Here is a 16,509-nt window from a genome sequence, read left to right as displayed (position 1 = left end):
TCGATGAACTCGGGATGTCACCCCTTTCACGAAAATTACCTTATTGGTACAGTCCAAACAAAATATCGCGTTATTACATGATGTGTCTACTCAAAAAACCGCTAAAACGTTTTAATTCACGCGAGAACACGTCTTTTATCCTGAATATGTCAGAGGTCACGTGGTGCTATGTTTGTACCGGACATTTATAGTGTCGTTACCATCAATTTGGTCGCAAAATGAATACAGATTATGCAGCACAAATTTCGTCGTAGAAAGGTATTTCGGGGATAGACGTATCTAAACACATTTACTGGGAAATTGTTGTTATTTTAATGAGATGTCACGGGGAACTTGTTATTCATCGAAGCTAACTATGTTAGCTAATATAGCTAACTGAACTAGCTGGCAGGTCTGTGTGGTTCTGCAACTCTGTTTCTGTGGAGCTGCTGTGAGGTTGGTGTCTGTTTTTTGGCAGAAAGAGTAGCTTAAGTATTATAGTTTTATTTAATTATACGTGAACACGAGGTGCTCTAAATGAGAACGTCTGTGTATTGTCATGCTAACTTTTCCTTGACGCTGCCTGATCTTGAGAGGATATTGTTCGGCGTTAATCTGGTGGCAGGAGGTTAAGTTGACAGGCGGACTTTTGTGACTGTGCAGCAAGTTCCTGAGCTTCACCTCCGAGTCCCGCTGCAGCGAGGATGTACAGCCTGGCCCACAGACCATGGCACGTCTTCTGCAGAATCTCCCTGCAGCACAGGTCCTCCCTGTCCCACCGGTCCCCGAGGTTCCCCCAGCTGTGTTACGGTGAGCGGGCTCCTGTGCGGATCCTGTCCGCTCTCCCTGGCGCCTTAACCCGCAGTGTTTGTTGTGACTCCCGTGTCTGGCAGGTTGGCAGAGTGCTAGCATCCACAGCTCGAGGCTCAGCCTTCCAGACTGCCGTGTCTCGTCTGTGGGACTGGGCAGGATCCAGCACTACTCTACCTCTGGTGACAGTAAAAACGACCCTCCTAAAGCACAGTCAGCTGAAGCTCCTTCCACAGACAAGCTGTCATCTGGGGATTTGAAGGCTACACCAAGCTCAGCAGGTACTCCACAAGTTCCTGATGTAACAGAAAATTAATTCTTACCTGTGCTTTAATAGAAACTCTTATCTCCCACTCCCACGAGTAACATCTCAGAATTGCAATTAATTACATGACTGCTGTATTACTTTATAGTTACTTTATTTCTAAATGACAATGATAAATATATTATAGACGTGAAGATATGGTTTAAAAAGACTGATGACAATCTGTCTGGTAACGTCAAATACCAAATTGACTGATGTTTAACGCTTGTGCTTTCCTAGCCATGTTTACATTAAAAGTGGGGTCATCTGGACCTCATAAGAGAGCACGGGGGTTAAACACATGACGATGTAGGCAATCTGCTTAGAAACACGAGTGACACGAGTGACCGAACAAGACCAGACTCAAACTAAAATCAATCCAGGTTAAATTATATCCTCGTTCTAAAAATCAAGCCAATCAAAACCCACTACGGTTAAAATCTGATTTTCTGTATTTTTAACATTTTCTTGTTGCATTTTCTAGTAACAGAGGGCACATATCAAAGTTAAGATTACATTTTTGAATATTTCTTTACTCAAATGGGATTAGGAGCAGCCTAAAAATGCTGCTGGAAAAAGATGTAGGTATAGCCACAACTTCCATTCTGATCCATCCAATGTTCATACAAACGGATCCATGAACATCTCTGTTTTCCTCGTCCGAGATGGTGTCTGGATCAAAACTGCACGGCTTGATGGCTCTGATATTACTGCCATTTTTGTTGCACTGCTAATTTTAGGTTGGGGTGGTGAGGGGCTGTAAGCCAGCAGGACAGTGTAAGCAAAGGGATGATGGGAAACGAGGGTAGGCTTACTCCATCCGAACAGTCTTGCCCACAACTTAGAGGCAAACTTTTAATGAACCACTGCTGCTGTACAGAAACTATGTCCTAGAAAACTACACCTTTTTTTTATTTAGGCTAAACATGAAATAGTCATAATTAAATGAGCACTGGAAATGATTTTACAACAGATTGAAAGATGATTGGAGTGGGTCTTTAATACATTTCATAAGGAGATCTGCTTAGGCTTTACCGCAGTTTATAAAAGATAAAAAATGCAAAAAATACTTTTAATGACAATTACTTATATCAGAACCAGAAGTGTTTGATTTGATTTCTTTTTTCTCCTAATATCTTGTCATGGTTGATTTTGATGTTTAAGATTGATGATTAGGGCTGCCACAAACGATTATTTCAATAGTAGACTATTCTCCGATTATTTTTTTCGATTAGTCGACTAATCGGTTCGTGCGGCGACTGGATGTAAAACACTCATCTTAACCATCATTATCTTTAAACTTGAGGTCTTTAAGCGATATTCTAACTAAAATAAAGACAATAGTTTATTAATCTTTTAATGAATCTGCAGCTTTTCTGCTTCATTTGTTTCTGGCATTAAAACAAGACTTAAATCAAATGAGGTAATATGAATCAACTACAGAAAACGTATTAAAACCCTGCAATTCTTTTTTTTTTAAAGCTTTAAAACATATATTTAATAAAACATGTGCAAAGTATTTCAAAAGCTATTAGATATAAACACACTCAAAATATTTGCTCACTGAGGCCCATTTATTAAAGCAAAACACTAATAACATCTTTGAACTCAATATATACATAAAAAACCTGAGGATGTCCATATAAACAAAGAATAAATAAAAAGGGGGACATTTATATTTTAAAAAGGGAGAAAAGCAGGAGATGTTAGAATGAACATCAGTACTTTCATTCTTTCATCCACTGCACATGCGCAGAACGACACTTCATATTGTTCAGTTTGGGGGAGAACCCATAAATCTGTGTAACTTCTTTAATGTTGTGGTTGTTTTGCTGTTTGTTGTCGTTTTTGTGACTTTAAGTTACATTTACTTGTAGTTTAATGCAGATAATGTAATGCTACATTTGTAAACTTAGCTCTGGACTTTTAGGTGAGCTCCTTCACTTCTGGGACTCGTATATTTAAATCGTTCCATAACTTCGCAGCAGATCTGTACCGACACACAGCCTCTCTGTCTGCGCGGTGAATTTTTCATAATCCGCTCTTCGAATTTAACGACGTAATCTTGGCGCAGAATATGAACGAAGCCTTGGACGAGTGGTTCACGTCCAGTGTAAACTCATTATCCGCGCCATCCTCGCGGCGTTTGGTTAGAAGAGCACAGATTATGAATCGTTCACTATGCAGACAGAAGCGCCGTAGACACGGATCTGCGGCAGATCTTCTGGTTCATCTCCAAACAGCGCAGTAATGACAGCCGCGACAGCGTTAGCTGTGTTAGCGCAGATGTTAGCTTAGCTAGACGAAGCTCTCTGTTCAGCGTGATCAAACTCCGTCTCAACATGCTTCATCTTCAGGTGATCATTTATCGCCATCGTGCTCTCAAGGAACACAAATTCTGTCTTGAAGAAATTACATTTGACACTTTTTCCTCTTTTATTTTCCTTGTGTTTCCCACATTTTCAAGCTAGCATGTTGTTATGAGCCTATCGAGAACTTCCTGTTACATCACTGTGCTGACCGGATTAGCACCACTGCGCATGTGTGACAAAGAGAACGGCAGACCCGGCATTAGAACGCGCGAACAGTAGTTTTAAGATCAAAATAAGGAAAAAAACAAACAAAAAACGACGCTTCGACGACCAAATTATTCGTCGACTATTTTAATAGTCGAATAGTCGTCGAATAATCGTGGCAGCCTTATTGATGATGAATTCTGAAGTTAAAAAAAAAAAAAAAAACTTGTCTTCATTTACAAAATAGACTATGACAATTAGGACCAAACACATTTATTACAAACACAAATATTAAAGTGTTCTGGTTTGTGAAGGCTAACAAGAAATTTAGTTCATGATTTCAAGTGTAAATTTATTTTAAAAGCTTAAAGTGACAGAAAACAAACAAATAGTACATTTTTGTTCTGGCTTTTTTTTTTATTTGTTAATTCTTTGAGCTGGAAGTCTGTTACAATACAACATACACAACATGTAATGAGTGAAATATGACTCTTACATTACTTAGTTACAACACAAAGTGACAAATTGCTGCGATATATTAAGAGTTTCTACCATCAGTGTTGGTGATTTTTGAAAAATGTTAGCAAATTTGATCTCATGCCTAGACCAACAGCAAGAGACTGTATGATAATTCCACAACCTGTTTGTGGTCATAAACAAGTCACATTTCTGACCACAGATGCAGCGGCTCAAGGCCTGACTAAAACCGAGTCCATTCAAGTGAAAGGTAGGCTCTTAATTCCTGCTCTTCTTGCTTTAAATTCCAAATATTCTCTTGATTTTCTTTGGTAAACTTCTCTCACTAACGCTTCGTACAGTTCGAGCTGTCTTGAAGAAACGGGAATATGGAGCCAAATACACACAGAACAACTTCATCACGGCTGTCAGAGCCATGAATGAGTTCTGCCTCAAACCGAGGTAAGCTTCAGGCTGCAACCACTGCTCACATTCCTCCGGCTGATTGTTAGCATGCTGTTGTCATTAGCTTATCTACATGCTGGTCTAACGCCCCCCTTTCCTCACGCTCACAGTGACTTGGTGCAGCTCCGAAAGATCCGGCGGCGCAGCCCCCATGATGACACAGAGGCTTTCACCGTGTTCCTGCGCTCCGATGTGGAGGCCAAGTTTGTATCAAATACTTAAAAAAACATTCTTTTTGAAACCTCAGGACAGCTCGGTCTCCTTCAAACTACTTTTTCAGAAAAAACAAGTCTGTCTCTATAATTCTTAGAGCACTAGACGTGTGGGGAAGCCATGAAGCGCTGGCTCGGGAGAGGAACCTCAGGAAGGAGGTGGAGCGAGAGTACCAAGAGAGTAGGTTTCTGGATCTGCTGTCTTTCTACACATAGAACCAGCTCGCTTCAATCTGGAGAATGAACTGGATCACTCAGAACCAGGGAACACGAAGAGTAGATAAAAAATGAATTCTAAAGTCAGGATTTATAGATATTCTGAAGAATTCATTATGATTAGAAATTTATCTGCACTTAATTTCAACCACAAGCAGAATAAATTAAGTTAATATCATAATACCATATAGAAGTGGTTCAGAGCAGGCTAAGGTTTGTTTGTTTCTTTCTTTATTGTTTAGCACAAATAAAACGCATTACAAGGATTCATAAAAAGAAAGTACAGTGCGGGGGAGGCAAAAAACCAAAACGGTTTATTCAAGGCCTCCACCCAAAAGAATCAAACATACAACTAGAAAAGTTGAATTACCTGCAATAATGCTAGTATGGATGCTTTTAGCTGAAAGTAGAAGATGCTGAAGCTTTTTGCTGAAAATTGTGATGCAATTTACTTTAATTGCTGAGGGAGTTTGATGAAAATGTAAAAACTATTTGCAAAGTGTGACATTTACTAAAAGACTGAAAATTTTGTTAAAGAACTAGGAAAGAGCGTTGCAGTTGACCTAAATTTCTGAAAAAAGTGTATTAGAATTACTTTAAAATCCCTAACACATGTTAATTTTGCAAAAATATACAACAACACAGCCCAAAAACCTTAGTTGATTTCAAATTATCCAAAGAAGCTAACTCGTTCCTTAAATACTAGGGAACATCCAAAAAAAAATTTAAATTCCTCTGTAAATTAAATTTGTAAGAATTGTTAGCATGATGTTAAAATATTAGCTAAACTCCAAATTTTTTGAAAATTACAATAAAAGACAATAACATATCCCGTGAATATACTAAAAGGCTTGTTGTTAATCTACTTAAAATTTTGAAATTTGAATTTGCTTTTTCATTTATTTCCTATGGGAAATATTTTGCTCAATATTTCAAAAACCATAAAGTTTATGAATACCAAAAGTATAAGCAGTAATGTCCTGAACAAACTGAATATTTTGATACCAAGACGGGTGAAATTGCTGAAAGTGTGATTGAGATTTTACGTGCTCATTAAGCATTCACACTATAAAAACAAGTATGACCCACGACCAAACAAGTATATTTTAGTCAAGAAAATATTCAAACAAAAATAAGAAAACGCTCAACTATTAAGCTGCTTTCTGCATCGTTCACGTGTTAACTATCGAGACAAAACTGTAAAATTCTACTTTCAGTTGTTGTTTAAAACTTCAAAAAATGAATGAGGAAAAAAGTAAATACTAAAGTAGTTACGTTATTTTATTTGTATGTTTGGTTCAGTGTTCAGTCTCTAATCTGATTATTTCAGTTTATTATTGTTCAGTTTATTTCTTTTTTTTTTGGTCTACAGATATTTTTCGGAACCAGCAGCTGCTAAAAGAATACAAAGACTTTTGGGGAAACACTAAGGTGAATTTTTTCTTTATTATTATTGTTCAGATCGTGTGTGCCTGCTGCATACTGTACGTGACATTTGACCCCGTCACAGAGGTCGTGACGTCTGAGGGACAATAGCATTCATGCAGCTCCCCGTTTTATTGTACGATGATGCCAGCTCTATCCCTGACGTGACCTTCTACTCTCTGCTGGCTTGTTGTACCAGAGTTTTCATCTGTTTGTGGGGAGAAACATCTGCATCTGTGTGTAAAAAGCCTCTTTATGGGTGATTGTTTGCTGTTTTTCAAAGCCACGATCAGGAAAGAGGACGACGTTTCTACAAGGACCAGGCAAGGTGGTGATGGTCGCTATTTGCATGTAAGTTTCCTCCACTTCCTGTTCTCCCTAAATTGTAATTTAGTAGAATTTGGTGGAACTTTCAGAGCTTTTCTGAGGTTCCATGCTTTAGTTGACATGTAGCTGCTTCTGGTTGCAGTTCTTATGTGAAACAATCATCTTAAAAGGTTGATAAAGGAAGAACAAAATGTTTTTATGAACTCTAGAAGAATGTGGTTCATATTTTGGAGGTATTAGATGGATGTACTTGTTTGTACAAATTATTGATTTCAGTCCAGGTCAAACGAAATAAACCAACTCAATTTAACTGTTTAAACCATAAGGAGAAATTTATTAACATAAAAAAACTTTCAAAGTCCAAATCCAATCATCTTTTGATCATTTTTCAAAACTCTCCTAGCAGTTTTTAAAATTATGTTTGTGTTTTTTAGTCAAAAACAAAGAAAGTTTTTTATTTCTAGGATGTAATTTAGTGGTTTATTAGAAAATCACCTCTGAATTGTGGGCCAGGTAAGCCTGCTGCACTTCCCATCATCCATCTGCTTACGTGCTCTCCCACTGGCTTACAACCTCTCAACCTAACATTAGCAGTGCAACAAAAAACATCTAAATTATCTAGTCGTACAGTTTCAATCCAGATTAAAGCTCAGACAAGGAAAACAAAGACGTTCCTGAATCTATTTGTCTGCAAGTTGATGCATCACACTGGAGCTCCCTGCATATTTTCTATCTTTTCTAAAGGAATTTTATTTTGTTTGCTTCTGATTCACACAAATGTAAGTAAAAATGCTCCAAAATGCACTTTTAATCTGAATTTTCTTTATAAATGTCCTCCATCATCAGAACAATGTCACAAGAATGTGTGAAAAACAGCATTTTCATTAGAGAAAAGAAGCTTGGAGACTACAGAGGGGCTTAAACTGACAGGGTCCTCTCTGCAGAGACCTGCAGGTCTGTAGTTTCACTCTTGACGATGAGACTTTTTACCTCGATTCTCTAAACAAGAGTGGAACTAACTCTGAGACTCCGATAAGTGAAGATCAGAGGAAATCTTCCAGGTTTTTAATGAAGAACCACATGCTTTAGACCCAGTTTCTCATGTTGTTTATTAGATTAGAGGACACGTGCGGTCACATGACCCTTTGAATATTTAAGCAAAATTTATGTTTAAATGTTAGAATTGACTGAAAGCATCAACAGAAGGGAAAAAAAAAGTCTAGATTGGAATCATCATAAACCGTGATTTAATTTTCTTTCCATTGGGTTTTTCTGCAATAATCTAACAACACTTTCATTTATCAACCTTGTTGTCAGGAAGATCTTGTTTTTGCTGTCAAACAGTAACGACTCTGTCCGTTTTGTGTTTGTTTTCAGCAATGGGTTGAATTTCTTCTTCAAGCTGCTGGCCTGGGTCTACACCGGCTCTGCCAGCATGTTCTCTGAGGCCATCCACTCACTGGCTGACACCTGCAACCAGGCGCTGCTCGCCTTGGGAATCAGCCAGTCTGTGCGCAACCCGGACGCCGTGCACCCGTAAGCTTCTGTCGATGTTCACTCAATGAAGTAAAGAACATAGAAGTTCTTTGTTCTGCTTCAGTAAACTGGCTTTCTTGCAAAAATTAGACCTGATTAAGGCTACAAACCAGAATATTTCTTCTACATTTTTATCCGACTTGATGCCAAAAGTAGATTTCAACAGATCCTAGTTCTGATTGTTTCCAGGTATGGCTTTTCCAACATGCGCTACATCGCCTCCCTCATCAGCGGGGTGGGCATTTTTATGATGGGGGCGGGCCTCTCCTGGTACCACGGCATCATGGGATTGCTGCACCCAGAGCCCATAGAGTCCCTGCTATGGGTGAGAATGGTTCTTGATGGTTCTAGGTTGTGTTTAAATGTAAAGAAAAGGCCAACGTGTGGTTTTCCATGTTGCAGGCTTATTGTATTCTGGCGGGCTCGCTGGTGTCTGAAGGAGGTGAGAGCGCTGTGATGGAAGTCTGCAGTTTGAACTGAAACATGGTTCTGACTTGAGTTTTTTTCTTCCTCAGCCACGTTACTAGTTGCTATTAATGAGATAAAGAAGAGCGCCCGCCAGCAGGGGGTGTCGTTCTATGAATACGGTACGTATGTCTGCTAAGAGAGTTTTATCACTGAGATGAAAGTTGGACGCCATATTGGAATGGTTTAGATATCTGTTTACTGCTGTGCTACAATTGTACAAGCAGAGCTGGAAAAAACAAGAATATGAGTTTTCACTAGTAAATAATTGCAGTCAGCTGATGAAGGAGAACTTCTAAAAAACATTTAATGAAGATCTGAGTGAGTTTACTCTGAATAATGAATGTTTAGGCTGATCTTGTAGCCTATTCAAACTCACACTATTTCCACGTTTTCTGGGAGGATCACCAATTTTTTTTGTTTTATGGAGGGTGGCCGTGGTATTTGCATGTGTGTTAGACCTCAGATCAGACCAGACGACCAGGATTCCTCAGTAATGGCGAGCGAAGAATCCCCGTGCGGCGGGTGTACCGGGAAATGTGGTGTACGAAAAACCGCCCACCTGCTGTTGCGTTGGTGCCTGAGTCCTTCTGATAGAGGCTGGGTGAGATCCATTTAAAGAACGGGAGCCTCCAGCCCAGCGTTGCCACCCCTCAATCAATGAATTTACCCCGCGGCGTTGCATCGCGACCAGCTCCGGCTAGATTATAAGTCCAGGGCCGTGGATGGAGTACTCATTGAACCCTCTCTCCCGCCTGTGAGACCATCGGGACCAGCTCTGGGCTGCACTGATGTCAGTCAGCCCTGATCGCACTGCTCCAGGCGGGATTGGCCCATGTACAACGGGCGCCAGCGGTTTACCGCGATGTCGGCTATCCACGGATCCGTTTATAAACACAGACCGAAGAGTCTAACAGTTTGTGGAAACTTCAGTCTGTGTGTAGATTTGAATAAAATGACAGCCATGCATCAGGTATGCATTACGTTTCATATATAACTTCTTTATTTATAAAAAAAAAGTTTGAAATGACGGTGTACTTTGAACAAAAATATTTATACCATGACCTGGGTATTATTTTTCTGATGTTCAGAGTTTTTTCCTTTTTAAAATCGGACCTAAATGAAGCATTTTATGGTCATTTTACTGGTTCTGCTAAGTCGTCTTATTGTTTTTACAACATTCCAATATGGCGTCGCTCTTTATGTATCTTGGACAAAAGTAAAAAGCCTGCATGTCATCTCTAGCGTTTAACATCATTGGGTCTGCTATTCCAGCGATCCTGCTTTATGTTTCTTTTTTTATCTGAAGGAAGTTTTATTTTGGAAGAGTACTGGATTCTTTTCACCACATCTGACTAATTCTTGATGCACGTCAAGTCGCACAACGACACTTCATGTACTACTTCCTTAAAGTGACTGCTTCGACTGCTAAATTGGCGTCTGAATATTTTTTTTTTACTTTCCATTTGACAGTAATGGGTTAAAGGAAAATCTCTGTCACATTTGAAATCTATTTAACAAATACAGTTTAAAGCAGCTGCAGATATTACAAAGGATGAAGATAAACTTTACCCTTAAAAAGTAAAGGCAAACTGGAGGCAAAAAAAAAATCAGATTAAATTTTCAGCCTTGTTTTTTAGTTTTCGAAGTTTATATGAAAATTGAATGTATTTTTGTAAAATAGCTGAACTTTTTCTAAATAAACTTTATTTCGAATCCTTGTAAGACATTAAGTACAGAACAAAGAACGGAACTAAAAAAAAAAACACTAGAGTTACAACATTAGAACAACAAAAATAAAAAATATATATTCTGTAAACCTGAGAAAGATGAGTAATAATTGCTTTTTTATTGGTACTGGATGAATTGGAGTACTGTCTGATTTTTGCAAAAAAAATCAAAGAAAATGTACTTTTTATTACTAAATTTTGTTTTATGAGCGTAATTAAGAGATTTATTTGATAGAATTGTGAAGTTATAACGTAATGAGGATAAATTTGAGTCCTGATAAGAGCTGATAAATTAGTCTAGTGCACTCACAGGTCCAAAACATGTACTTTAATGTTTCTTCATATTGCTCACAAAATGTAAAATTTTTATTAAGATCTTTTTTAACCTTTTGCAAGTATTGATTGGTTTAATAAAATCTAATCTCTGATCTATTCTTTTTATTGCATTAAATAATCTAGGAAAAGCCCTTAAGTGTGTTGAAAGAGTATTTTCTTCATTCAGTGATGCAGAGCAGAGACCCCAGCACAAACGTGGTGCTGCTGGAGGACGCCGCTGCCGTGTTGGGGGTCATCCTGGCTGCAGGCTGCATGGGGCTCACCTCCCTCACCGGTGAGTCGCAGCACGATTTCTCATACTGATGTTTGTAAGACGTCACATGACCTTCACCCTTCAACCGTCAGACCACCATATTTATTTATGTATTAACCTTAATTTAACCAGGAAGTCCCACTGAGATTATGAAAAATGTCTTTTACAAGGAAGTTCTGGGCAAGAGACGGCCAAAAAAAACACATTTCATTTAAAAACAAACAAAAGAATCTTTCTCTTGTGCTCTCAACTTGGACTTAAAATCATTTAAGTTTCCTGTTCTGTAAGTTTTCAGTCCTTCTGCAGCGTGTTCCATGTAGAGTGGGCAGCAAATGTGCTATAATCATTTTATCAAAATGAGCAGAAAGCTCTGATCTTTATCACATTTTTAGTTAATCTAATCTTTTTTGTAGCTTCTTGATACTTTAGTGCTATAATATGTAACCTTTACGCTTCCTTCATCTTAAAAATCCTGTTTTGAATTACACAAAAAACATAAAAGATTTTTATGCAAAGGTGGTGTTGGCACAATAGTAAAATAAAATGGCTTTTTTTATGTTTTTAACATGTTCGTGTGGTATTATTCTGATGATGGAGGACATTTATAATGAAAATCAACATTCAAATATCATTTCTGAGTATTTCTTTATTCAAATCATTATGAATCAGGAGCAGACCAAAAAATGGTATTTGCAAAAGAACATTTTTGGTACGTAGTTTTTAGTTGAAATGAAAAAATGTAGTTTATTTGGACAGTTTCTGGAGAGCGACAGTAGAATTGTGGGCAGGACGATTGGCATAGAGTAACCATGTCCCCTCTTCCCATCACCCATAACTGATGCTCCCTTTCTAGTTTACAGTCCCTCACAACCTAACATTACCAGTGCCACAAAATGGAGAGCAATATCAGAGCTATCCTGGTTTGATCCAGATTCCAGCTCAGATGAGGAAAACTAAGTCTTACATGGATCTGTTTGTCTGTAAGTGGAGCCATCAGAATGGAGCGGAGCAGGGAGCTCGTGGACATGTCATAGGAACTTGTACGTCGCGTTTACAATCTTTTTCAAACTGTATTTTTTTTTGGTCTGTCTCTGATTTACAACAAATTGAATAAAGAAACATTCAGAAACAGTTTTCATGCTAATTTTCTTTATATTTGTCCTCCATCATGAGAGAAATGCCTCAAGATCATGTTAAAACCACATTTTCATTGGAGTGGGTCTGTAAGGAACACCCCTGTAGCACTAGTGGGATCAGAGATGGTGTACCTGGCAGAGATCAGACAGCAGGTGCAGCTCCGGCTGCCAGGGGGCAATTCTGCATTTCAATTGTCTCTTCAGAATGAAATGATCAGAGTGAGAGGAGTCGAGAAACATTCACCAAAGGTGCTCTTAGGGTCAACGTCGGCACATCACCAGAGTTTGCTCGACTTTCAGGAAACCCGTACTACGACAGTCTGGGTTCTCTGGGCGTGGGCACTCTGCTGGGCGCCGTCTCCGCCTTCCTCATCTACACCAACACAGAGGCCCTGCTGGGACGCTCCATCCAGGCGGAGCATTTGCAGAAGCTGACGGAGTTCCTGGAGAACGACCCCGCTGTCAGGTTAGAAAACTATTCTCATGACATGTCAAAAGAAAACAGAAGTGGATACATACAGACAAATGAAGGTTTCACATATTTGAAAAGGGGTGGGGGGCAAAAGAAAGAAATGGATTTACATTATAAATTAGAATTATAAATGAATAAAGGAGCTCACAGTTTTTATAAATAGAAATATTACTCTAGATTTAGGGGTATCGAACTCAATCACAAAAGGGGCCAAAATCCAAAAGACACCTTAAGTTGCAGGTTGAACAGGATTCATTGAACGCTCTAAAACTACATTTTTAAAACTTAAAGAATGTAACTGTTTAACATAATTATGAAGTAGATGTATAACATTACCTCCAATAATGCTAGTGTGAATTCTGTAAGCTGAATTTGGCAGCTGAAGATGCTGAAATCGATAGCTATAAACGCTAAAGCTGATAGCCAGCTAAAATATTAGCTAAATGCCAAATTAGCCTAAAAAACAAACAAAAAAAAAACGTAGGTTAGTCAAAACAGCTAGCATGTAGCTGAAAAAATAGCTAAACTTCAAAATATAAAAACTGAAAAAAGCTTAAATTAGCCAAAACAGCTAGTGTGTAAATATTAGCCTAACTACAAAAGAGCCTGAAAAACTTACAAAGAAAAGCCTAGATTAACCGAAACAGTTAGCATGTCGCTGAAATAGTCGCTAAACTCCAAAACAGCCTAAAAAATCTTAGTAAATGCCAAAACAGTCCAAAAAGCTAGCAGAATGACAATTTTTAAAACTTCAAAACCGTAACTTTTAATATAAAAATGAATAATACAAAGGCAGGAATATTATTCCAGAATAACTTGATTATACAAACTTTTATCATGAACAAAGCAGAAAAACATGTTCATGAAAATAAATGCACATACAACCACAGAAGAACATGTAACTCATGAAGTAATGAATTAAAGATCCAGTGAGTGTAAATATTTGTCATTTATTCACATTATTGTTTTAAAAAAGAAAGATGCTTTATTTTTACATTAAAAGCATTTATGATCAAAAATCATGAAAAAACTGGGTTTGATCTGATTTTGTTTTGATTGATTAAAAAAAAAACTGTTCATCATGTTAGACAGGAAAATCATTTTTAACTTTAGCTAAAGACAAATATTTTTGTGGCAGAAATGCAGGCAACCTGTTCTTCAGCTCATCAGTCTGGTTGTTTTGGGTGCAGGGCCATCCATGACGTGAAGGCCACAGACATGGGGCTGTGCAAGGTGCGCTTCAAGGCGGAGGTGGACTTTGATGGCCGGGTGGTGACTCGATCGTACCTGGAAAAACAAGACATTGACCAAATTCTTAACGTACGTTTCTCTGCCCTCTTTGTTTTACTTCCATGATGTTTCTCCTGTTTGACCTTTAGGTTGTGAAGGAATCAACATTAGAAAGTTCAGCTTTAATACGACTTGTGTTTTTTTTTGGGTAAACATGATATCGTGGTGTGATTTGGTTCATCTCAAAATATTCTCTGAAAATTCGAATATGTTCACACTGGACTGTTGCTACCCCATACCAGTGCTTGTCCACGACCTACAGTCGGGAGAGGTTTGATAGTGGTTGCAGATGGAAAATCTGGAAAAATATAACTCAGCTTTCCTATCATGCGATCAGATCGGGACATTAAGAATTAGAGGTTGTTTCCTGATCAGTGGAGGAGGACCTGGTGGCAGACAAGATGGCGGCTGAAAATCATTAGCCGGAGGGAAGTCCAGAACCGGATCGTCATTTCCCCCTCCACATGCCGCACTTTTCAGTCAAAAAATGACCTTGTTTTTGGTTGAAAAAGGCTAATATAACCAGCAACTTTAACAAATATATTTTTTGCGTTTGAAAGCTTTGAACTTTTAACAGCTGAGGTGTTTCTGTCAAAACCTACAGTGTTCTTTGTCACATCATAACTCCTTAAACGATCAACAGGAGGAATTAGCTAAGAAAGGCGGTTTAGCACAGGTGAGCAACACTTTAAAGGGGCTTTTCACAGATATGCAACACATTACTAATGTAGTGTTACATTCTGTTGCAGCGCTTCTCTTCTCCCCAACAGAATAAGCTGATTGCGTAAGAGTTGAAGCTAACTGCGTTCAAACAAACACTGGTCTGGAGCTAAAGCTAAAGCTCTTTTGACACATTTTAAACTAATTCCGAACACTAAACCGTTAATTCACATGAATACGTTTTAATAAAAGTGGCTACAACTCTGATATCTTGGGGAATTTCCGTTTCCAGCTTATGATTTTAAGCCGCCATCTTGTCTGCCACCAGCTCCTCTTGGATCAGGATTTATTTTACGCTTCGTCAAATCATGCTACGAGTTTGAAAGAAAGTCTTCCATTCATTCTTTAGAAATTTTATCGGTGATCTGAATCACAATTAATCGAAAAATGTTTTGAAGAACTTAAAAATACAGTCACAAAACTGTTTCATTTGACTAATTATCACCTAATTTTACTACTTAATAGTTTACTATTTTAGTAGCAGTATTTTTAATTGATTGTTGAAGTGAATAAAGAAGGTTAATAAATCAATCAATTTTTTCCACTTTTTTTTTGTATTGGATCAGATACTCAAAGTCAATTGATTTAAATTTGATTCAGTGCTAAAAAACCTCCTAGTTTCAGCCATAGTTTGCGTCTGTGCAGGACATTCAGCAGGTGAAAACACCTGAGGAGCTGGAGAGCTTCATGCTGAAACACGGGGAGAACATCATTGACACACTGGGAGCCGAGGTGGATCGCTTGGAGAAAGAACTGAAGGTACTGAAGCGTCAGAACTTTGCTGAACGTCAACAGATTTGTGTGTAACCGTCTCTGCCTTCACAGCAACGGAACCCGGAGGTCCGTCATGTGGACTTGGAGATCCTATAACCCCTCTGAGGACACGCCTCGCTGCACTGAGAGGAACGTTCAAAGTTGAAGGCACAGCTCCTCGGCCCTCCACCTGCAACCCCCATCGAGTCTTACTGTGTAGTAACCCAGAGGTGGGCTGTGTTTGAACTGTCGTAGACGCCGTGAGCTCCCGCTGCCAGAGATCCACTTCCACCTCCCGCCGGCGCCGTTCGCCCGAGCTGGCATTCCTCCATCCTGGATGAGGTCACATCAGAAAGCCCAGAACAGGACCAGTGTCGCTTACAGGACTTGAATGTCGTGCTTGAACCACAGCGGTCGTGTTTCCTCCTCTAGTGCAGAGGGAACCCAAGCGTCTCCTATTTAAACCAAACTTATTTAATAGCTAGAAGATATGAAATTCTGTTTTGTTTTTCTTTTAATATAAAACACTTCCTAAAGAGGGCTGGATTATTCATGTTCTCTGAAAAAAGACTGAGTAGTTTTCTTTTTTTTTGGTTGAGTTTTAATAGATTTTTTGTTTATTTGAGGGGCTGAAGCTGCAAGCACTTGAAAAGCACTGGTTTAGTTTAAATATGTCACATTTTTTATTAAATAACCTCAGATTCTACTCATTAGTAAAGTATTAAATCTGTGGAGGGAGATAAATTACAATATTTTTCATTTGTCACAATATGAAAGGAATAGTTAGCATCACTTCCATCCATTCAGCAAATCATTTGGTGTTTTTTTCTCTATAAGTTATGGTCTTAAGGTAAACAAACACCATCATTTCAGATGTTCAGAAATGTCGTACTGGGTCTAAATGTGGTGATTTCTCCCCATCTCTGCTGAATATTGCATATGAAAGACGTTTTTTAACGTTTGTCGTCACAACCCAACACTGGAAGATGCTTTGGGAAGGGGGGTGGGCTGCTCTGCTGGGACAGTTCACATGTATGCTTGAAGGTGTTAATCGAGCTGAAGGACTTGGAATAAATTTGAAGTAAATGGTTTCATCGTGAGGCTTTGG

General features: G+C 38.6%; 1 protein-coding gene across 2 annotated transcripts; it reads left to right on the top strand.

Moving 5' to 3' along the window:
- The first annotated feature begins 114 nt into the window (after positions 1 to 114).
- slc30a9 (solute carrier family 30 member 9) lies at positions 115 to 16,501 on the top strand. Of its 2 annotated transcripts, none has more exons than XM_024283636.2 (18): positions 115 to 258; positions 643 to 789; positions 873 to 1,070; positions 4,289 to 4,336; positions 4,428 to 4,527; positions 4,641 to 4,733; positions 4,841 to 4,923; positions 6,331 to 6,389; positions 6,667 to 6,734; positions 8,088 to 8,246; positions 8,436 to 8,571; positions 8,649 to 8,688; positions 8,762 to 8,833; positions 10,944 to 11,051; positions 12,467 to 12,632; positions 13,829 to 13,958; positions 15,294 to 15,407; positions 15,474 to 16,501. In XM_024283636.2, exons 2-18 carry the CDS (start codon positions 684 to 686, stop codon positions 15,516 to 15,518), a joined length of 1,725 nt encoding a protein of 574 aa, XP_024139404.1. In that variant the 5' UTR covers positions 115 to 258; positions 643 to 683; the 3' UTR covers positions 15,519 to 16,501. The 2 variants fall into 2 exon arrangements, with proteins under 2 accessions (XP_024139404.1, XP_024139405.1); XM_024283637.2 differs by lacking the exon at positions 115 to 258 and adding an exon at positions 267 to 435.
- Positions 16,502 to 16,509: the final 8 nt, after the last annotated feature.

This window comes from Oryzias melastigma, linkage group LG10 (assembly GCF_002922805.2).
Source record: "Oryzias melastigma strain HK-1 linkage group LG10, ASM292280v2, whole genome shotgun sequence".
Lineage (NCBI taxonomy): Eukaryota > Metazoa > Chordata > Actinopteri > Beloniformes > Adrianichthyidae > Oryzias > Oryzias melastigma.
This window is presented reverse-complemented; position numbering and strand designations above follow the sequence as displayed.